Here is a 23,039-nt window from a genome sequence, read left to right on the forward strand (position 1 = left end):
CACTCCGGAGCTGCCGGAGTCTCCCGCCTGTCCGGCGCTGCCGGAGTCTCCCGCCCAGGACCCGTGGCGAGATTCCCCAGTCCAAGGTCGGCGGCAAGGGCCGGAGTCCGCACCTTTGAGGGGGGGGGGGGGGGGGGGTACTGTCACGTTCTGACCTTTATTCCTTTGTTTTGTCTTTATTTAGTATGGTCAGGGCGTGAGTTGGGGTGGGCAGTCTATGTTAGTTTTTCTATATTTTCTATTCCTGTGTTTGGCCTGTAATGGTTCTCAATCAGAGGCAGCTGTCTTTCGTTGTCCCTGATTGAGAATCATATTTAGCTAGCCTGTTTTCCTTTGTGTTTTGTGGGTGGTTGTTTTCTGTCTTTGCGTGTCTGCACCAGACAGAACTGTTTCGGTTGTTTTCTTTGTTGTTTTGTTATTCAGTGTTCAGTTTACATTAAAAAAGATGAACACGTACCACACTGGGCATTGTTCATCACTTTCTTCCCTTCTTCCCAAGACAACCGTTACAGTCACACAATGATATAGTGTGTGGTCGTCCCATTACAACTAAGGGAAAGCATGCAGTTTATTCGTCTACAGATGAAATAAATTATGACAAACTTCACAGGGCGGTGAAAGTGCATGGTGATGAGCTCGATGCTCATTTCCAAGAAATATTAATGGTCTTATTCTGGTAATATGATGATTGATGTGCTTGGCTGCCGTTTGACAAATACAAATACTCTTCTGTCCATAATAATCTCATCATGTACGCTATACCCTAGCTGTACCTGCGAGCTGTTAAATCAGAGTTGAAAATGGAATGGAAACACATTTAAATTATTTTTAATTTGGTGCATAGGAATTTAACCACAGATGTTGTGTTATGTGGACTAGATCATCAAGCACAAAAATTTTTTAAGTCAATTTGATGGAAACATCTCTGGTGGGAAAATGCACATTTTGTTTTTATGTGCATTTTGGAATATTTGCATGAAAACCTGTCACCAATTGGATGTAAACCTTGCTACTGATCTGGTTTGGTGAAATTCCACTGGCAAAAACTACAGGAAAGAAGACAATTACTCTGCCACCAGTCATGGTATGTCACTTTTGCCACAAACTGTTCTTCCAGGAAGGCACACAGGCTAATGGAATTTCATACAATGTTTTGTTTGTGTAGTATTTTATGAAGTAAGTGAGTGAAGGAAAATATATACCCATTTATTTTATTGATGAGATAAAAATAATTATTCCAAAAGATCCCACTTGTCAGACACTGGTTGAATCAACATTGTTTCCACATTGTTCCTGTGTTTTTAATGTTGGTACAAGTTGTTTCTGGGAATATGTCTTTCTGCGTGCACCTAAAAGTTAATCTAAATGTATTTAGGTATTTGGCATCTACACAAACAGCCAGCTATATCGACCACAAATGGAAATGCTCCCCATAACAGAAGACACTGTGGGCCACTCTGTCTATCTAGTGATGAAAGGGAAGCCTGTTGCTGGGTTTCAGAGAGTCTGTTTTCTGGAGGAAATAATAACACTGCCCCAGAGAGGATCACACTGATAGATGTGTTTTTATGTGTCTGACCTGCCCCTGGAGATATATGAGACAGACACAAAATATACATTTAAAAACATTTATATGTCTCTGAAACCTGTGTTTCATCTGGGGATAACTGTACAGTCAGTCAAATAAGAGAGAGGATGTACAGTAAGAGAGAGGATATAAGAGAGAAAGAGCTTTCACCATTCTCTTTATGTAAGAGAGAAAACTCATGTCTGGTTAACATACGGTTGAAAATATATGCATTAAATGCAACAATGTTTACAGTGTAATACAAAAAGAAATATCACTGCATATCAATTAAATGTTATTGTTGGTTTTTGATCCCAGAAACATGGCAAACAATGATTGAATGGTAGCCAACCTCTGAGGGTACAATAGCAAAGAAACAAGAGTTCATCCCTCAAAGACAAAGCTGTCATCACACTGAGGGTGTTATTTTGTGTGTGTCTGTGTGTGTGTCCTCTAAGGTATCAGTGGTTGGCTGTCTTTAGGGTTCCTCTGATCTGCCCCCCTCTCCCAGCCCTGTCGTATGCGGGTGATGGTTCGGTCCACACAGGGAGTTATGAGCAGCAGCTTGAGTAGCAGCACCACAGAGGGAAGCACCAGACACAGCATGTAGCCCGGTGGGGTGTACCACTTGTAGGTGGAGGAACTCAGGAATCTGTTCCAGCCGTACAGGTAGGTGTGCGCCGTACACAACAGCAGAGTCAGGTGACCCAGCTTGGACTGGTGGGGGAGAAAAGAACACATAAACACATGAACCACACACACACACGCGCCAGGTACATGCACAAATAGAGGTCTAAGGAAGTTTGAGCACCTGCCTTTTTGCTTTCCTATGAGAAAATAGGAAAGCAAATGTCTATTTAGGAAAGCATATGTCTATTTTCTCTGTTGTTATTTAAATTAATTGCCCATCAAACTAGCTAATTTCTGCTTTTTTTATTTTGGAAAATGTCCCCTCCCTACCATTCTGCCCCCAGTAGGCCTGAGGCTGATGTTAGTGTGACAGGTTAAAGGAAATAGTCATAGCCTGTTATACATTAAAAAGTATTAGTAAGTTCATAGTATGTGAGGATCTTAAAACATCTAAGGTTAAAAAGATGCATTCAGTATCAGTTGATAAAGATTGATAACATTCATATAATTGTGTTAAAGTTCAAATCTGTCAAAGGGTACGAATTGTGAGAGTAATGTGTAAACGTTATATTGATTACTTGATTTTGTAGTGCCTAAAAGTGTTAATCTGTGATCTACGAAATGCTCTTAATCTATGAGCCGGAGATCGATTGCTCTGGTCTCCACCCATATTCCTGGGGAAAATCGCGGTCTTTTTCTCATTCAACTAAACGTTAAATTGAGAATACAACACCGTATCACTCTCGTGATTATTTCTCCCCTGTTTTCAGGTACTTTATTGATGATAAAAATAGTAATTTAAATGTTATAACTCACTAACATGTCAAGAGTGTTTAAGGTGTGTCTTAGTAACGTTTTGAGGAAGTTAGGGTTAAGTTTGAAGAGAGTAATATTAGCCCTGCTCGGTTGAAGTGAAGAATAGCATCGTACTGAGAGTAGCTGCCATTTTATGTCGATTGTGAATGAACATGTACGTTGTTAATAAGATATTTTGCTGTGTTATTTGTATAATGGTTTTTCTGTTGTTTTGTAATGTGTTACTTTTGTGAAATTGATTCAACTAAACGTTAAATTGAGAATACAACACCGTATCACTCTCGTGATTATTTCTCCCCTGTTTTCAGGGGCGTAACATTAGCAGCAGAACATACTCCAATCACAGATAAAGTCTAGTTAGATTGTTTCAACAGAATAACTAACTAACTAGCTAGCTAACTAGCTCCTTCTACATTCACTATGATCAGCTGATAGCCCACCCCTCATTGCCCTCTCTCTAAGCAGTAGGCTATAAGCTTGCTTACAGTGGCCAAACTCACACACTTTTGACAATAATCTTAAATATATAGTTTAGCTTTAGGATAGCCTACTGGACATGCACACGTTTATCCCAGATAGGGCTAATAACACTCTGGGTATTGGAGCTGTGCAAGGAGAAGCCTGGAGAAACCTCGAAAACAGGCTGGCCAGATACATCTCCCTTAATTGACCCTTAGCTAAGCTTCACCCCAGAATATTAGGCAACCAATCGCAGTGCTCCGTTGGATAGTGTTTTTTTTCTCCAATTTATGCTTTGGCCACAAATACTGGTATAGGATGAGTCAACAACCTTATCTAGTTCAGAGTTAACAGAACATACACTTTTAAAAGTGAGATTTTCACTGGACAGTTACTTTAAAACACAATTTAAGATCATCCTAAGTGGTTTTCTCCAATGGTGGTATGAACAGGGAGTTGGACTTCCTGGAAAATTGCTGCCCAAGTTTGCTAAGTAATGAAGGGGACGTGGCTTAGCGAAGGGGCAATCATTGTATAATTTAACTATGATCAAATATGGAACTGACCTTCACAGAGACAGACCTCCAGAGGTGGCACCAAGTCATTGTTTAACAAGTCACAAGTAAGTCTCAAGTCTTAGCACTCAAGTCCCAAGTCAAGTCCCAAGTCAAGACCGACAAGGCTCAAGTCCTAAACTTTGAGTTTCGAGTCCTAAACAAGTCATAATGTGCTCTTCACCAAATGTAATACCATTTCATATTTTAACAAGAGTAATAGTTAGTATATTACATTACGCAAATCATGAATGCTTAAAAATATATATATATATATATATATAACTTTCCATGGAAATACATGGGTTGCCATTAAAGTCCCCCCCCACATTGCGATCGACTATCGAGGATCACTATGGGACCCAACCTTACCACACACACACACACAACACACAACATACACACACACACACCCTCTCTGTGTGTGGTTACAGTAGGCTAACGTATGTCAATGGTTTTAGGAACAGCAGTAACATCAGGCAGGATTTAGGCTACCAACTGACAAGCCAGTTGGTGCTCAATCTTGGGTGCAATGAACACGTTCCCACACTGACTGACTGTGTGGAGGCTCATTGATTCAACGTTACGTTAGCCTACATGCTACACTAGCATGGCCATTGATCGACCATCAGAGACAGTAAGGACCATCTAATTCAGAGTCAACTCCTGCACAGTAAAAGTTCCTCCTGTTCTGTCAACATGACAAGCTCCTTGGAAGAACTACAGGAAGAGGTAGTAGGAGAATTGCACACCCTGACTAAAGACAAATTACTAGAGATATGTGATTTCCTTGAAATATCAGGCGAACAGAGAAGAGATGTTAAAGACAAATCCCGCATAGCATTAATGACTCGCATTATGATGTTCCTTGAAAGAGAGGAAGTTGCAGAGTTAGAAGATGGCGGCATGTCGGAATTGTTGCTACTTAGAGACGAAATGACAGAGATGATCAGTGGCATAGATAACAAAACAGGGCAAATTGACCATGATATTGAACCAGCCGGAACACATCACAGAATAGAGGAATTGAGAACTGTAACTCCACAACAAGGGGTGGGAACTGAGCAGATTATTGCAGCCAAAGCCAGTGATTCTCTGCGTCAGCCCCAACAACATGCCAATCTTCAGGGGAGCGTGCCGCTCTCACCCAATGCACAGCCCAGCTCATACTGGCGCAAAGAGTTTAACATTTCTGGTCAGATAGGTGAACCGGGCCAGAAAGAAAAACTTATTTTTTCCAGCCTTGTCCATCAGATTGAAAATGGATTTCACAGAGGATATCCTGAGGTAGAAATAGTAGACGCAGTAGTCAGGGCTATTTCTCCAGGCTCACAGCTACGCAGCTACTTGGAAGGTAAACCCCAGCTAACTCTTCCCACACTTAGATGTATCCTGCGTTCCCACTTCCAAGAGAAGAGTGCAACAGAGCTTTACAAACAGCTAGCTTAAGAAGCACAGCATAGCAAGGAGACCCCTCAAAGTTTCCTGATGCGCGTTTTAGATTTGAGGCAAAAAGTACTGTTTGCATCCCAGGAGTCAGAATCAGGGCTTAAGTATGACCCTGCTCTAGTCCAGAGCATGTGTTTTCACACAGTCCTTACGGGTCTCCAGAGTGACAGTATCAGGATTGACATGCAGCCTCTCCTGCTAGAGAGCAAAACATCAGATGAGGTTTTGCTAGAGAAGCTTAACATTGCTTGTGCTAATGAGATAGAAAGACGAAACAAAAAGCGGTTTAATGCCCCACAGCCTGCTACAACTGTAAGTGTAGTCCAGTTAGAAGATACGCCATCTGCAAAGTGTCCTGTGAAGGAAGCCAAAACTACGATACCCGCAGGACTGTTAACAGAGTTAGCTGAACTTAAGACAGGTGTAGCTTCTCTAAAAGGTCTCAGTGCAGAGATTGCTCAGATTAAAGAGACATTACAGCAGCCTATGTTTCAGTCACCGCCTTGTGCCTATGCCCCACCCCCAGTTAGGAGGCCAAATAGGGACCCCCAGCCACCTGTTTCCCAGCAGCAGTATTACAGCAACTACGGTCCCAAGCACCTGACCCTGCGCAGCATCAATATGCACCTAACCGGTATACCAACCACTCTGCTCAAGCTCCAAGGAGGTGTTTTGTCTGCCAGCAGGCCAGAACAGATGCACGCTGCACACACTGCTTCCGATGTGGGAGTGGAGAACATTTTCAAGCTGGATGTAAAATCCGGGGAGCCAGACCATCAAGGGAGGCCCCTTTAAACGGAAACGGGTTACCGCTGAGGGACGAGTGTTAACCGTAGCTACCAAAAAGTCCCAGGAATGTGCATATTGTGCCAGAGAAGATTCATTTGAGAACCTGAAACAATGTTCATCATGTAAAGAGACACTGTACTGTTCCAAAGTATGTCAAAACCAACATTGGACTAAACATAAGGAAAAATGCACTCACCTGAAAATTGACTCTAATAGTGAAAGGTTTTCCTGTACAGAGGAAAATGCCCACTCCTTACCATCCCTAGCTCAAGGTTGCCACCCCCGTAAGGTCACCTCGCTAGTAGGCAGACAGTGCCTTATTGAGTGTCACCTGAATCGCCACCACCTCCAAGCTCTATGGGACACAGGCTCTCAGGTATCGGTCATTGATGAACGATGGAAAGAGGAATCTCTCCCAAACGCAAGGCTGAGAGATGTTTCAGAAAATATGGACTCACCTGATGATCTAAGGTTGACTGCAGCAAATGGGACTGAAATGCCGTACCTGGGATGGATTGAAACAACTTTTCGGCTAGCCTCTGAAACTGACCAAACAAAGGAACTGATCATCCCGGTGCTGGTAATGAAAGGCTGTCACCTATCACATCCCATCATAGGTTTCAATGTTATCGAGCACATCCTGACAATGACCGAAAAGACTAAACGATACAGTACAGTAAAAACAGCTTTCCCAAGCCTCAATAGAAACAAGGTGAGAGCTTTTATACAGGCTGTTAGCGCAGAACAGACAGATGAATACGCAGTGAAAACCAAGAAAGAGAAGGTTGCTGTACCAAAACACAGTAGCATTCAGATTGAGTGCCGTGTAGCTTCCCAGCCTTTCAAAGATGACATGACAATGCTTTCCCAGCCAGACCTGAACCCGCAGTGGCCAGACGACCTTGAGTTCTTTGACACACTAGTCAGAGTCAGGAAAGGTGTTTTTCCAGTTATCCTGCTTGATGTCTCTAACCCCACTGACCACGACATTGCCCTGCTAGGACGCACAATAATCGGTACAGTACAAACCATTATGACTGTGTTACCTGCCCAAGTCTTTGAAAAAATTGTCACCCCAGCCACAGTGAATCACACCAGCGTTCGAACCCCATGTACTGCTACTGAACAGTGGGATCCACCAGTAGATTTAACTCACCTAACCGAAGAACAGAGAGAGGTTGTTAGGCAAATGCTTAGAGAAGAGTGTCACTCCTTCTCCAGATCAGACAATGACATTGGCTGCATTGAACGATTGAAAATGACTATTTCTCTAAAGGACTCTGAACCAGTAAAGCGCACATACATGTCAGTGCCCAGGCCACTGTATCAGGAGATGAAGGGTTACATTTATGACCTCATAGTCCAGGGCTGGGTTAGGAAGTCAAACTCTTCATATTCTTCACCTGTCGTGTGCGTTCGTAAGAAGGACGGGACCCTCCGGTTGTGTATAGATTACAGAGACCTGAACAGAAAGACACATCCCGACCGCCAGCCCATCCCTCGGGTCCAAGACATCATGGACAGTTTAGGTGGTAATTCCTGGTTCTCCCTCTTAGATCAGGGGAAAGCGTATCACCAGGGGTTCATCTCTGAAGAGAGCAGACCACTGACAGCATTTGTGACCCCATGGGGACTCTATGAGTGGATACGTATGCCATTCGGCCTCATGAACGCTCCTGCAGCTTTTCAGCGGTGTATGGAGGAGTGTTTGGAAGGGCTCCGGGATAACATCTGCATTCCTTATCTGGACGACACGCTAGTTTTCAGTAAAACATTCGACAGCCATGTGAATGATGTGCGAAAAGTTTTGCAGCGTCTCAGAGAGTATGGCATTAAACTCAAGCCAAGTAAGTGTGATCTCTTTAAACCCCAGGTCCGTTATTTGGGCAGAATAGTGTCTGCAGAGGGCAGCCGAGTTGACCCAGCCGATTTTGAAGCAGTAAGAGCATTGAAAGAAATCAGACCAGAGACTGTGGGCCAGCTCAGAAAAATGCTTGGTTTACTCACTTACTACAGACAGTACATCAAAGACTTTTCTAGGAGTGCCTGCTGCCTGTATGACCTCCTGAAAGCAGATTCAGAGAAATTACCTGACCACCCACGGAAAACAAAAACAAAGAAAGTAAGTCATGTGGTGCCCTCAAACAAGCCAATCCTGTGGACTGACCAGCATCAACAGGCACTTGAACAGCTGATTGAGTGTTTGCTTCACCCACCAGTTTTAGGTTTCCCTGATTTCACTCAGCCATTTGTTGTACACACTGATGCGTCACACCAAGGCTTGGGAGCAGTTCTTTATCAAAAGCAAGAGGGGGAGCTTAGGGTCATTGCTTATGGCTCTCGAACCTTAACAGCAGCTGAGAAGAACTATCACTACCACTCGAGCAAGCTAGAATTTCTAGCTCTAAAATGGGCAATCACTGATAAGTTCCATGACTATTTGTACTATGCTCCGACCTTCACTGTATACAGCGATAACAACCCGCTCTGCTACATTCTGTCTAGTGCAAAACTGAACGCAACCACTTCCAGGTGGGTTGCAGACTTGGCTGATTTCCACTTTACAATAAAGTACAGGCCAGGCAGAGAGAACGGTGATGCAGATGCTTTGTCAAGGATGCCACTGGATGTAGAGTCACTGATGAGGGAATGTTCTGAGGAGCTTCCACCAGACACCATCGCCGCCACGATACAAGCAGTTGAGGTACAGAAAGAGGCTGTTGTACCTTGGTCATTTTCAGCTGCATCTATGGCAGTATCAGCTGAAGGTGAGACAACCACTGCAACAACCAGCTCGATCCCAAAAGATGGGATAAGAGAAGCACAAGAATCTGATCCGGTCATCCGTCCTGTGCTCAATTTCAAACTGTCTGGTTCCAAACCGCCAGTTAAAGAGCAAAAGAAATTCAGTCCAAAGACAAAATGCCTATTCAGAGAATGGGACAAATTGACAATAGACAGTGATGGCATTCTGTACAGAATCACTACAGCCCGCAAGCAGTTAGTTCTACCAGAGCAGTACAAAGGTAAAGTGATGGAAGAGTTGCACAATAACATGGGACACCAAGGTACTGACCGCACTGTATCACTAGTACGTGATCGCTTCTTCTGGCCATATATGCAATCTGACATCGAGCACTATGTGACTAAAACTTGTAGCTGTGTCAAGCAGAAAAAGCCAGCCCATGCAACAAGAGCTCCTCTGACCATGACCAAGGGGGAGAATTTGAAAATCAGTTGTTCCATCAGTTAAAGAAACTCAGTGGCATGGCGGGGTCCAGGACAACACCCTATCACCCGATGGGAAACGGTCAAGCGGAACGCATGAACAGAACATTGTTGCAAATGTTAAAGACACTAACTGAGACACAAAAGTCAAATTGGAAGGAGTCTCTGAACAAACTGGTTTATGCCTATAACTGCACCCGTTGCGAAGTGACTGGCTATTCACCATTTTATCTTCTGTTTGGGAGATCACCCAGGCTTCCAGTTGATATGCTCTTTGGATTGTGCACAGAGGCAGGTTCCAGTAACCAGCGAGAATACGTGGAGAACTGGAAACGAGGGATGGAAGAAGCATACGCCATTGCAAATGAAAATGCTCAGAAAGCTGCTGAAAGAAGTACTATGACACTAAAGTTAGGAGTTCAGTGCTACAGCCTGGCGAGTGAGTTCTGATTAAAAACCTGACACCAAGAGGAGGACCCGGAAAACTCCGTAACTATTGGGAAGATACAATTCACACAGTGGTGAGACAAATGGGTTCAGACCTGCCGATTTATGAATTGAGACCAGAAAAGGGTAGGGGACGCTCCAGGGTCCTGCACAGAAATCTGCTCATGTCCTGTGACCACTTACCTTTTGAGACACAACCAGAAATGACCAAAGTGGACAGAAGTCAGAAAACGAGGAGACACCAGCCTGCATCACAGACTCTAGATTCTGATGAAGATAGTGGGGATGAATATGACCTTCATCATGAGCCGCTACAGGTTCCCACATCTCCTACAGTACCTGAGGAGAGGAATGCTGAACCAGCGAGAGAGTGGGAACACAGGCCCCCAACAGTGAAACAGACAGTTGCAGTGCCAGTCCCTGATACGCTACCAGCACAGCTTCTTGTTGAAAAGCGGCTGGAGGAGACAACAACAGTTAAAGACCTGCCTGCTGAGGAGAGTAACTTGCCTGCTGAAAATTTGCCTGATGATCGTCCACCAAGTGCCTTTCCTTCATATACTGATGCTGCTGAACCTGAGGAACCAGCCTACCCACTGCCACAAAGAGAGAGACACCCTCCAAGACGTATCACCTATGATCAGCTTGGTATCCCTTCCTGCTACAGTATACAGCCACAGCCACAGTTGTTCCCTGTCTACTCTGCACCAGGACTGGTTCCATGGCTGCCATCACTACAGCAATGTTACTTTCAGCCACCTTACATGTATGGGCTTCAGCAAACATGAGACTACAGAGTTGACATGTTTGACCATGGACTACTGTCTGATTTCACAGACTGTCAAAAGAGACAATTTGCAGACTATGCATATAGATCATTAAAATTGATGGACTGTTGATCAATAGTATGAGAAAATACTGCTTATGTTATACAGCTGGTCAACAGATATGGACTGTGAATATAACTTGTTAGTTATATTTGAACTGTGACCCTTGACCTCTGCTCAAGTACTACCTTACAGAAGAGGATTTTCTAGGTCCAGTGCATACGGACTGTTGAAGAAGACAATGTTGGTAATGTTGGGACAACATTTATTGTGTCGGGGAGAGTGTGACAGGTTAAAGGAAATAGTCATAGCCTGTTATACATTAAAAAGTATTAGTAAGTTCATAGTATGTGAGGATCTTAAAACATCTAAGGTTAAAAAGATGCATTCAGTATCAGTTGATAAAGATTGATAACATTCATATAATTGTGTTAAAGTTCAAATCTGTCAAAGGGTACGAATTGTGAGAGTAATGTGTAAATGTTATATTGATTACTTGATTTTGTAGTGCCTAAAAGTGTTAATCTGTGATCTACGAAATGCTCTTAATCTATGAGCCGGAGATCGATTGCTCTGGTCTCCACCCATATTCCTGGGGAAAATCGCGGTCTTTTTCTCATTCAACTAAACGTTAAATTGAGAATACAACACCGTATCACTCTCGTGATTATTTCTCCCCTGTTTTCAGGTACTTTATTGATGATAAAAATAGTAATTTAAATGTTATAACTCACTAACATGTCAAGAGTGTTTAAGGTGTGTCTTAGTAACGTTTTGAGGAAGTTAGGGTTAAGTTTGAAGAGAGTAATATTAGCCCTGCTCGGTTGAAGTGAAGAATAGCATCGTACTGAGAGTAGCTGCCATTTTATGTCGATTGTGAATGAACATGTACGTTGTTAATAAGATATTTTGCTGTGTTATTTGTATAATGGTTTTTCTGTTGTTTTGTAATGTGTTACTTTTGTGAAATTGATTCAACTAAACGTTAAATTGAGAATACAACACCGTATCACTCTCGTGATTATTTCTCCCCTGTTTTCAGGGGCGTAACATTAGCAGCAGAACATACTCCAATCACAGATAAAGTCTAGTTAGATTGTTTCAACAGAATAACTAACTAACTAGCTAGCTAACTAGCTCCTTCTACATTCACTATGATCAGCTGATAGCCCACCCCTCATTGCCCTCTCTCTAAGCAGTAGGCTATAAGCTTGCTTACAGTGGCCAAACTCACACACTTTTGACAATAATCTTAAATATATAGTTTAGCTTTAGGATAGCCTACTGGACATGCACACGTTTATCCCAGATAGGGCTAATAACACTCTGGGTATTGGAGCTGTGCAAGGAGAAGCCTGGAGAAACCTCGAAAACAGGCTGGCCAGATACATCTCCCTTAATTGACCCTTAGCTAAGCTTCACCCCAGAATATTAGGCAACCAATCGCAGTGCTCCGTTGGATAGTGTTTTTTTTCTCCAATTTATGCTTTGGCCACAAATACTGGTATAGGATGAGTCAACAACCTTATCTAGTTCAGAGTTAACAGAACATACACTTTTAAAAGTGAGATTTTCACTGGACAGTTACTTTAAAACACAATTTAAGATCATCCTAAGTGGTTTTCTCCAATGGTGGTATGAACAGGGAGTTGGACTTCCTGGAAAATTGCTGCCCAAGTTTGCTAAGTAATGAAGGGGACGTGGCTTAGCGAAGGGGCAATCATTGTATAATTTAACTATGATCAAATATGGAACTGACCTTCACAGAGACAGACCTCCAGAGGTGGCACCAAGTCATTGTTTAACAAGTCACAAGTAAGTCTCAAGTCTTAGCACTCAAGTCCCAAGTCAAGTCCCAAGTCAAGACCGACAAGGCTCAAGTCCTAAACTTTGAGTTTCGAGTCCTAAACAAGTCATAATGTGCTCTTCACCAAATGTAATACCATTTCATATTTTAACAAGAGTAATAGTTAGTATATTACATTACGCAAATCATGAATGCTTAAAAATATATATATATATATATATAACTTTCCATGGAAATACATGGGTTGCCATTAAAGTCCCCCCCCACATTGCGATCGACTATCGAGGATCACTATGGGACCCAACCTTACCACACACACACACACAACACACAACATACACACACACACACCCTCTCTGTGTGTGGTTACAGTAGGCTAACGTATGTCAATGGTTTTAGGAACAGCAGTAACATCAGGCAGGATTTAGGCTACCAACTGACAAGCCAGTTGGTGCTCAATCTTGGGTGCAATGAACACGTTCCCACACTGACTGACTGTGTGGAGGCTCATTGATTTAACGTTACGTTAGCCTACATGCTACACTAGCAAAGTTATAAATTATATAGCTGTCGGCTATATTAGCCACGACTTACCGTTCTTTGTGCAACTTCAAATGTTGAACAAAGTTGTTGCGCCTCTGTCTGTAATTTTCTTCCCGCATGTTTTGCAAGTTGCAATCTGTTTTTTGTTGATACAGCGAAGTCTTTATATCCCAAAAATAATAATTTGGGGTATCATCTTTCCAAGGGCTCCATCTGAATTCACCCGCCAACATTCCTCTGCACTGCCACGCGCAACATTTATCAACTGGCACAATTTGATTGGCTGCTGTCCAATACAAACTTTAATCTGTTAAGTGAAGAGTTGATGCGCTGCACAGTTTTTTTAAAAGCATCATTTTAATATTTGGGCTTGGGGAGGGTATCAAGTCAGGTCGAGTCAAAAGGCTCAAGTCCAAGTCAAGTCACGAGTCATTGGTGTTAAAGTCAAAGTCGAGTTGCAAGTCATCATATTTGTGACCCGAGTCCAAGTCATGTGACTCGAGTCCACACCTCTGCAGACCTCTGGCCTACCTTAACAGACACACACATACACACGTGCACACACACACAGACAGAGGCGTCGGGCCAATATGCGCACCACAGATTTGTCCTGTTTAAACATTTTTAATAATATAGGTTCTCTGTAATACTACTAGCCTCCTAGCAATTTTAGGTTCCCAATTTCACAACCTCATTTCTAGCCACCAATAAGTTATTTCAGGCGTATAAAATCAAGTTAGTGTAGCTAGCTTGTCTAACTATCTTTGCTGGCACACCTGCTGGAAAGGTTTCACCCGGATTTGAGCAGAGATGCAGAGAAACATTTTGTTTCTTAAAAAAAGACTCACCAGTCAGACAGCTCAAGAGGTATGCTTAGATATCTTTAACATATAATTAAAATGATTATGGTTCCTGATTATAGGAAACATCTGTTTCAGATGTTTGAAAAATGCTAAATTCTCCAACTTCAGACCCCCAGTCCGGACCATCACCAAGCCATCCTCAGACACTGTAATTTGTGCCCCCTCAAATTTTTGGGGCAGAAGATGCCCCTGCACATACATCTCTAGGTGAGTTCTCCTGGCCTGTTCTAATATATTCCTCCTAAATTATATCTGATGAATAACTTAACATTTAAATCACTGCACCAATTTGAGGGGAATTAATGAATTAGAGAATGATCCGGAGTTTCTCCTTATTATCCCCAGCACATAACCTCTGGCTTGTCTGCTGAAAATCAGATTACTTTCCTTGAGTTCTATTGCATTCTGACCTGGATGTTGGCTCTGCACCCCGCATGAATACGTCAATAGGGGAAACACCGAAGGAGATTAGTGTACTAATTAGGGCTGGTAATTGCCAGGGACCTCACGATACGATATTATCACGATACTTAGGTGCGATACAATAGGTATTGCAATTCTCACGATTCTATGTATATTATGATTCGATACATCGATTTTATTGCGATTTGATGTTGACATATTGTTCACTATATGTCTGCTGCAGAGAGACAAGAGAGAGCATGAGAAAACGTTTTTTAGCAGTCATGGAAATAAAAGGGCTGAAAACATTGTCTCACAATTTCAAAAGAAGATGAGAATAATCTATAGGGTTACAAATACTAGCGGTACAGCCGACTAGCGCTAGCTAACGCTACCTAGCAACAAGAAAGGGGGGGGGGGTTACAAATCAATACTTGGAGTCAAAGTATCAATATACTATAGTCCAGAATAATATTGTGATGTTTAACTGTATCGATAACTCCACCGCTAGTAAAAATGGGCAGAAAATGAGTGCCTCGCAAGTGTGTCTGGCCTAAACATTCTGTGTGACCGGTCCTGGTGATCTCACCTGTACGAAGCTGAACTCCCTCCAGCTGAGAGCGTTAATGACGGAGGGAAGAGATGTGATTCCCAATAGGACGTACAGGCCAAATCCCAGAATTCCCAGGGACAAGTAGGAGTCGTCATGCCAGGCCGTTGTAGTATCAAACATTGTGGTCCTGTTCTCTCTGATCTGGGGGAGAGAGACCGAAAGAGAGAGCAAGAGAGAGAAGAGAAAGAATGTGAGAAAGAGGAAGCGTGAGAGCAAGGGAGAGGCGTAAATCCAGTATAATCAAAACCAGTGCCTGAATCAATGTATGTGTGTGTTCAATGTACAGATGTATGATCTTAATATGACCAGTATTGTGTCACAGCAAAATAATCCTGCAGCAACAGGATTTTAATGTTTTGTCCATTTACACTTTTCCGCCAATGTAATGTTACTTGATTGGTGGTTAGGCTATTAGCTGGCCAAAATTAGGCTACCTGAAAAGTGCAACACTGTTAAGACATGCTCCGGAACTTAGGTGTTTTTAAAACCTCCTGCTTTGGGCTGGATGTCTCAATGTGTAGTTCATACATTCATAATCAATGAGCAAAATTACTTTCTTACCACAAGTAGCCACAAAATACTTAGTTTGAAAGCGACTGTTTTCTTGAAGCTGTACAATGCCATTTTCCCTACATTTCCCCCATATGGGCCAGTCCCTTAGCAATTCAAGTTTTAGCCAAAGAGCTTCAGCCCCTCACATTTGAGTGACAGCTAGCAAGAGGCTTGCCCAGCATCATCCAATTAGGTTGCAGGGTGGGCCCAACGGCTCAGTGCCCACAGTAGAGAGAGAGAGAAACCAATGACGTGGTGCACATATCTGCACAAATGTGACACGTTTTTGGGGACCACTTTTGGCTCGTGAGTGCTACTTTCAGGACTACTAGCTAAAAAGTATACTTTGTATATATTTTGTCTATTCAATGTTTACTGTTTTGAAAGTGTTTAATTTGGCGTTACAGCTAGGTAGGTGTTCTTACCAGAGAGACAGTGTGTTCAGTGACCCAGAACATCACAGAGTACCTGAGAACAAAATCAATACTTTCTTTACTAAAAACTAAAGGAAGATACATGCCACTGTGTGTATGCGTGTGTATTTGAGTGTTTGCTCCACTGACCGTATGGGTATGATCAGTGTATAGAGCACGTGCAGAAAGGCAAACCCCAATGACAGTAGACCCAGCTGTTTCCTGCACAGCATCCAGCGATCCAGCCAATTAGGGAAGCGCCTGATGTTAAACATACATAAACACTTATAATCAACATAAATACATATGCAACCTTGTGTGAACATACATGCATGCAAACACACATACACACAGAGGTCTGACCTGTACTTGGTGCCTCTGTAAAGCTGCAGGAAGGAAGCCAGGACACCAGGCAGGTAACAGAGAGACAGCATGATCAGAGACACGATGGGACACACCTGGGGAGAACATACACACCTTGAACAGCTGGTAACACACACAGAAACACAAACACAACCACTCAGAGGTCCTGTGGGCCAGTACCTGGTTCGCCAGTGAGACCATGATTCTGAAGGAGATGTCTTCGCCCTGGGTGACGTATGCATAGATGACGTATCTGATCAGTAGGTAGAAGAAGAAGGCAGCACTGAGGCCAATGGAGATGCGCAGGGGGAGCCTCCACTGGGGGAACAGCTGTAGGGGGAAGTCCTCCAGCTCCCGGGCCACTGAGAGAAATCCCTGGTCCAGGGCACTGAAACCCAGCTTGGTGGCTACCGCTATCACCGCCTGCTTGGCCTCCACACTTTCCCCGCAGATATACACCTGACATATATTTATGCACATACAGTGGGGTCCGAAATCATTGACACCCTTGATAAAGATGAACAAAAATGCCTGTACAATATAAATCATTCAAACACTGAGCTACATTGTATGCTCCAAAAAAAGGAGAAATTGTAATATTTTGTACTAATACAGTTCCTGAGAGAAATATATTTTGTTTAATAAGTAATAAAAAAAATCTCAAAAAGGTATGGGTCAAAATTATTGACACCCCTGTTATAAATACTTTTCAATAGCTCACTTTGCGAGGATAACAACACTGAGTCTTTTTCTAAAATGATATAAAAATGCAAATGACTGGAGTTTGCTTAACGGCATTGGTACTTGGATTGGGACAGGTGCTTTTGTCAGATGACATGACAGAGCTCCTTGACCGAGCATGACAGTTGTGGATTTGGTGTTGAAAAACAGAAGGGGCATCCAGCCTGGAGGAGAGGTGCCAAGGCTGCGCACCAGAGCTCCAGTGCTCCCCCACAGCCCGGTTCATCCAGTGCCTCCTCCATGCACCAGGCCTCCTGTAGGTCTCCCTAGCCTGGTGGGCCAAGTGGCAGCCCCACGCACCAGGCTGTCTCTGTCTCCTCCCTGCAGGTGCTCCCGCCTGTCCGGCGCTGCCCGGAGTCTCCCGCCTGTCCGGCACTGCCGGAATCTCGTGGCTTGGGTCCCCAGTCCGAGGTCGGCGGCGAGGGTCACTGTTTTTAAGAGGCCATGGAGGCGGATAAAGAGGCGGAGAAAAACTATGGTGAAGTGGGGTCCACGTCCCGCGCCAGAGCCGCCACCACGGACAGACGCCCACCCAGACCCTCCCCTATAGGTTCAGGTTTTGCGGCCGGAGTCTGCACCTTTTGGGGGGGGGGGGGGGGGGGGGTACTGTCACGTTCTGACCTTAGTTCCTTTGTTTTGTCTTTATTTTAGTATGGTCAGGGCGTGAGTTGGGGTGAGCAGTCTTTTGTTTTTGTATGTTGGTTTCTGTGTTCGGCCTAGTATGGTTCTCAATCAGAGGCAGGTGTCGTTAGTTGTCTCTGATTGAGAATCATACTTAGGTAGCCTTTTTCCACCTGTGTTTCGTGGGTGTTTATTTTTCCGTGTTAGTGTTTGTGCCACACGGGACTGTTTCGGTTTTGATTACTTCACGTTTATTGTTTTGTTCAGTGTTCGTTATTCATTAAACAACTATAAACACTTACGACGCTGCGCATTGGTCCTCCGATCCTTCATACTACTCCTCTTCGTCAGAAGGAGGACGAAAACCCTTACATTAGCGAAATACCTGGTTGCCTCTGCCAGGATGTCATCAAGTGGATCTTCCAACGAGACAATGACCCCAAACACTAATAAAAATCCACAAAGAAATTGTTAATTGGCCCAAAAGAATTGCTCTGAATGTGTTCTCCGACTCATTAAACACGTTAGAAAAAGGCTCAGTGTCTTTATCCTCACAAGGGGAAGGTGCTAGAGTATTAAAAACAGAGGTGCCAATAAAATTGTTTTATTATTACTTTCTCTGAGCAATTGTATTAGTATAAAATGATATAATTTCCCAAGAAAATTTGCATTGACTATAGCTCAGTAATTGAATTATTTATTTTCAACAGCCTTTTTTGCAATTTTTTTTGCTCAAGGGTCCCAATAAATATTGACCTGTTGGTATTTGTACTAATTCAACTGTTCAACTGTTGTGGTTTATATTCGGCGGCAAAACAAATAAATATTTTTTATTTTCAAATAACTCAAATATTATTTGGTTTTCTGAGAGTTGAATTTGAATATCAAAGAAAAGTATTGCCTTTGAAAACTATATTTAACTACCCAAAGAATTTGAAAGCTGGTATTTTCAAATAAAATACAAAATAATATTCCCAGGTCTGGTGTGTGTGTGTGTGTGTGTGTGTGTGTGTGTGTGTGTGTGTGTGTGTGTGTGTGTGTGTGTGTGTGTGTGTGTGTGTGTGTGTGTGTGTGTGTGTGTGTGTGCAAGCTTCTCTTTACAGAGGATGCACAATACCGGTTTCAAGCTCCAGAATGAATATGTTCGTATTTAGCACAGAGGAGTCAAAATGTACAGTGCCTTCAAAAAGTATTCCACCCCTTGACTTTCTCCCCATTTTGTTATGTTACAACCTGCATTTGTTATGGATTAAATTGAGATTATGTGTCACTGGCCTACACACAATACCCCATAATGTCAAAGTGGAATTATGTTTTTAGAAATTAAAAAAAATGTATACAAAATGAAAACCTAAATTGTGTTTAGTCAATAAATTATGGCAAGCCTTAACAAGTTAATAAGTTGCATGAACTTATTATTATTATTATTATTCTTATTATTCTTATTATTATTATTATCCTTATTATTATTCGACCATGCTGGTCATTTATGAACATTTGAACATCTTGGCCATGTTCTGTTATAATCTCCACCCGGCACAGCCAGAAGAGGACTGGCCACCCCACATAGCCTGGTTCCTCTCTAGGTTTCTTCCTAGGTATTGGCCTTTCTAGGGAGTTTTTCCTAGCCACCGTGCTTCTACACCTGCATTGCTTGCTGTTTGGGGTTTTAGGCTGGGTTTCTGTACAGCACTTTGAGATATCAGCTGATGTACGAAGGGCTATATAAATAAATTTGATTTGATGAACTCACTCTCTATGCTATAATAATGTTTAACATGATTTTTGAATGACTACCTCATCTCTGTAACACACACATACAATTATCTGTAAGGTCCCTCAGTCAAGTTCGGTAGAGGAGGAAAAATGGTCTGCGGATGTTTTCATGGTTCGGGCTAATGCTTTCAGCATACAATGACATTCTAGATGATTCTGTGCTTCCAACATTATGGCAAAAGTTTGGGGAAGGCCCTTTGCTGTTTCAGTATGACAATGCCCCTGTGCACAAAGCGAGGTCCATAAAGAAATGGTTTGTCGAAGATCTGTGTGGAAGAACTTTACTGGCCTGCACAGAGCCCTGACCTCAACCCCATGGAACACCTTTGGGATAATTTGGAATGCCAACTGCAAGCCAGGCCTAAACGTCCAACATCAGTGCTCAACCTCACTAATGCTATTGTGGCTGAATGAAAGTAAGTCCCAGTAGCAATGTTCCAGCATCTAGTGGAAAGCCTTCCCAGAAGAGTGGAGGCTGTTATAGCAGCAAAGGATAGACCAACTCCATATTAATGCCCATAATTTTGGAATGAGATGTTCGATGAGCAGGTGTCTACATACTTTTGGTCATGTAGTGTACAGTATCTGGACTTGAAACGAGTTAGCCAATTGGTTTCATGGGCATGGCTTAAACCTCGGTGTGTACCTGTCTGTTGGCATCTGAAGGTCCATTCTGCAGACTCCAGGCAGACAGGGTGTTGAAGCCTTTAACCACCTCAGCTCCAGGAACCAGACTGTTCAGGTACATATAACCACATTTACATTATATCAACATATAAAAACATCCCTAATTAACTAAAAAACATACACATAATAACAACCTGTACTGTATAGCTCTCACCTTTGCAGGTACTCTGCGTTGGCCTCTGGGTACTGATTCTTCCTCAGGTTGTTACTGAGGTCCACCAACACCTGCAATTCAACATGGCACTGATTCATACAATATCTTTGCTAAATACACTGGAATATACATTCTATTGGCTAAATACACTGGGACATATAATATATTGGCTAAATACACTGGCACACAGAATATATTGGCTAAATACGCTGGGACATATAATATATTGGCTAAATACACTGGGACATATAATATATTGGCTAAATACACTGGGACATATAATATATTGGCTAAATACACTGGGACATATAATATATTGGCTAAATACACTGGCACACAGAATATATTGGCTAAATACGCTGGGACATAGATTATATTCGGCAACTTTACAGTTGCATGCTGACAAAACAGATATTCATACATATAGCAGAAGTAATAAAACATATATGCTACCTTTCCCTTCAGCTGATTGGCCAGTGGTACCAGGAAGTCGTAGTGTTCTCTCTGGACAGCGATGAAGATCAGATGGGCTGACTGGGAAGCTGCAGCATGACCCAGGACCTGCATATACATCATCAACATATTGATACACACTTAAACACAAATACAGTATATTAACATATACTCCCTCAAACATAAAAAAGTATATATTGAAATACATTTTCAACAAAGTAAAAACACATATCCACATTTAACATATCACCACATAAAACCAGATCTACTTTATTTTGTACCTGTGCTCCGTGGGGTATGAGGCTGCTGCTGCTGTGGGGCCGTCGGCTGCCGAACACCACACCGTACCCCGCCTGCAGCAGACGCAGGCCCAGAGAGCGCCCCATGTCCCCCGTCCCAAACACACACACCCTCTCACTCTCAGGTGGGGCAGGGACAGCCTCCATCATCGGAGACAGGGACACACACTCACTCTTCTCCTCACTCCTCTCCTGACCCGTCATGCCTGAACAGAGACAGGCAAAGACCTCCTTGAGTTGTAGATAGAATCAACACAAAGTGTCAAAAAGACCAAAGAGTTTAAAATACCTTGCTGAAGTTTCAATCACAGAAAAAGTACATTCACATAAATGGAGCTCGCAGGATGAACGTCCCTTTCACTTCGCTAAGTTCTTCAGCAGACACCTCGAGATGGAGTTACAGTACTGTCCAGACAGAGCACTGTCAATCAATGCTAGGACAGCTTACTGTAGTTGAAATCCTGCAATGAAATGTTTTCTGCATTACATGTCCCAAAACAATAGTCTTCAGAGTTGGAGCAGATACTCTGAGTTATCCAGATTAAAGTCCTGACTGACTGACTGAGATACTATAGACTGAGTCTCTATTTGTGTCTGCGCTCCTGGTCTGAGGAGGGAAGGGATTAGTCTCTCTCCCAAGCTGGAAACTTTGTTGGAAGAGGAGCGGTGTGTTTTTGCTTGTGTGTGTGTGTGTGTGTGTGTGTGTGTGTGTGTGTGTGTGTGTGTGTGTGTGTGTGTGTGTGTGTGTGTGTGTGTATGACAGCCCATGGAACTCACTGTCTCTGAGGAGAGGCCAGTGGTTTCTGGGAAGTAGGAAGTTTACATAATAGTGGAATAGTCTGTGCTCTTTCATGAATGTGCTCTATCATGCAGAAATATTAACATTAAATACATATTCAAAACAGTATGTACTTTGCAACAAGAGTTTACTAAATGGCATACGAGCACAGGTCCTTTCACAGTTCAGGAGAATAACACAACAGCTGATGCACTTTGGTTTGTTGTAATAGTACCTTACCTCAGATGGCTTTTGTTCAAATATGTGACAACATTCCATTGTGTGCAACAATAAGCTTGTAACTCCAAAAATCACAGAATGTGAAATACCAGAAGAACTGTGTCACATCACCATGAACAGTGTTTCCCAAATACAGCAGTTGGTGACCTTGAGTTCCAATGTTTCTTTAAACACTGGTTTCATCACAGCAAGAGCAATCTAAATGCTTGAGGTGGATCAGAGCAGAGAATAATCAGTGAACCCAAGCTTTAGACTGGGCCTAGTTTACAGTCACCCCACCCCCTCGCTCATCTTATACAACTACTGCTGTACACACCTTTCCTATTCACATAATGTCTATGCACACCATTATATATACATATACACTGAGTGTACAAAACATTAGGAACACCTTTTGCTCACCGAACAGCCTCAATTCGTCAGGGCATGGACTCGACAAGATGTTGAAAGAAATCCATTGTGATGCTGGCCCATTTTAACTCCAATGCTTCCCATAGTTGTTTCAAGTTTGCTTAAATCTTGCCCAGTCACACTCTGAATAGCAAATACACACAATCCATGTCTCAATTGTCTCAAGGCTTAAAAATGCTTCTTTAATCATCTACACTGATTAAAGTGGATTTAACAGGCGACATCAATAAGTGATCATAGCTTTCACCTGATCAGGCTTTGTCTTTCTCTTTGTGAACTCATTGTATGTCCTTTGTGTATATATATACATATATATATATATATATATATATATATATACATATACATATACATATACATATATATATATATATATATATATACATATATATACATATACATATATATATATATATATATATATATATATATATACATATATATACATATATATATACATATATATATACATATATATATATATATATATATATATATATATATATATATATATATATATATATATATATATATATATATATATATACATATATAGA

The 23,039-nt window shown here is 42.3% G+C and overlaps 1 protein-coding gene across 1 annotated transcript; it reads right to left on the reverse strand.

Annotated features, from left to right (window-relative positions):
- Nucleotides 1-1,195: 1,195 nt before the first annotated feature.
- On the reverse strand, nt 1,196-21,682 carry LOC109901909 (metalloreductase STEAP4-like). The gene is made up of 11 exons (XM_031786899.1): nt 21,343-21,682; nt 21,036-21,259; nt 20,755-20,862; nt 20,302-20,372; nt 20,107-20,194; nt 16,503-16,781; nt 16,323-16,417; nt 16,110-16,220; nt 15,972-16,014; nt 14,971-15,135; nt 1,196-2,284 (listed from the first exon to the last, which is right to left on the reverse strand). Exons 2-11 carry the CDS (start codon nt 21,255-21,257, stop codon nt 2,021-2,023), a joined length of 1,446 nt encoding a protein of 481 aa, XP_031642759.1. The 5' UTR covers nt 21,258-21,259; nt 21,343-21,682; the 3' UTR covers nt 1,196-2,020.
- Between the last annotated feature and the right edge of the window lie 1,357 nt (nt 21,683-23,039).

Source organism: Oncorhynchus kisutch, linkage group LG13, assembly GCF_002021735.2.
Source record: "Oncorhynchus kisutch isolate 150728-3 linkage group LG13, Okis_V2, whole genome shotgun sequence".
NCBI lineage: Eukaryota > Metazoa > Chordata > Actinopteri > Salmoniformes > Salmonidae > Oncorhynchus > Oncorhynchus kisutch.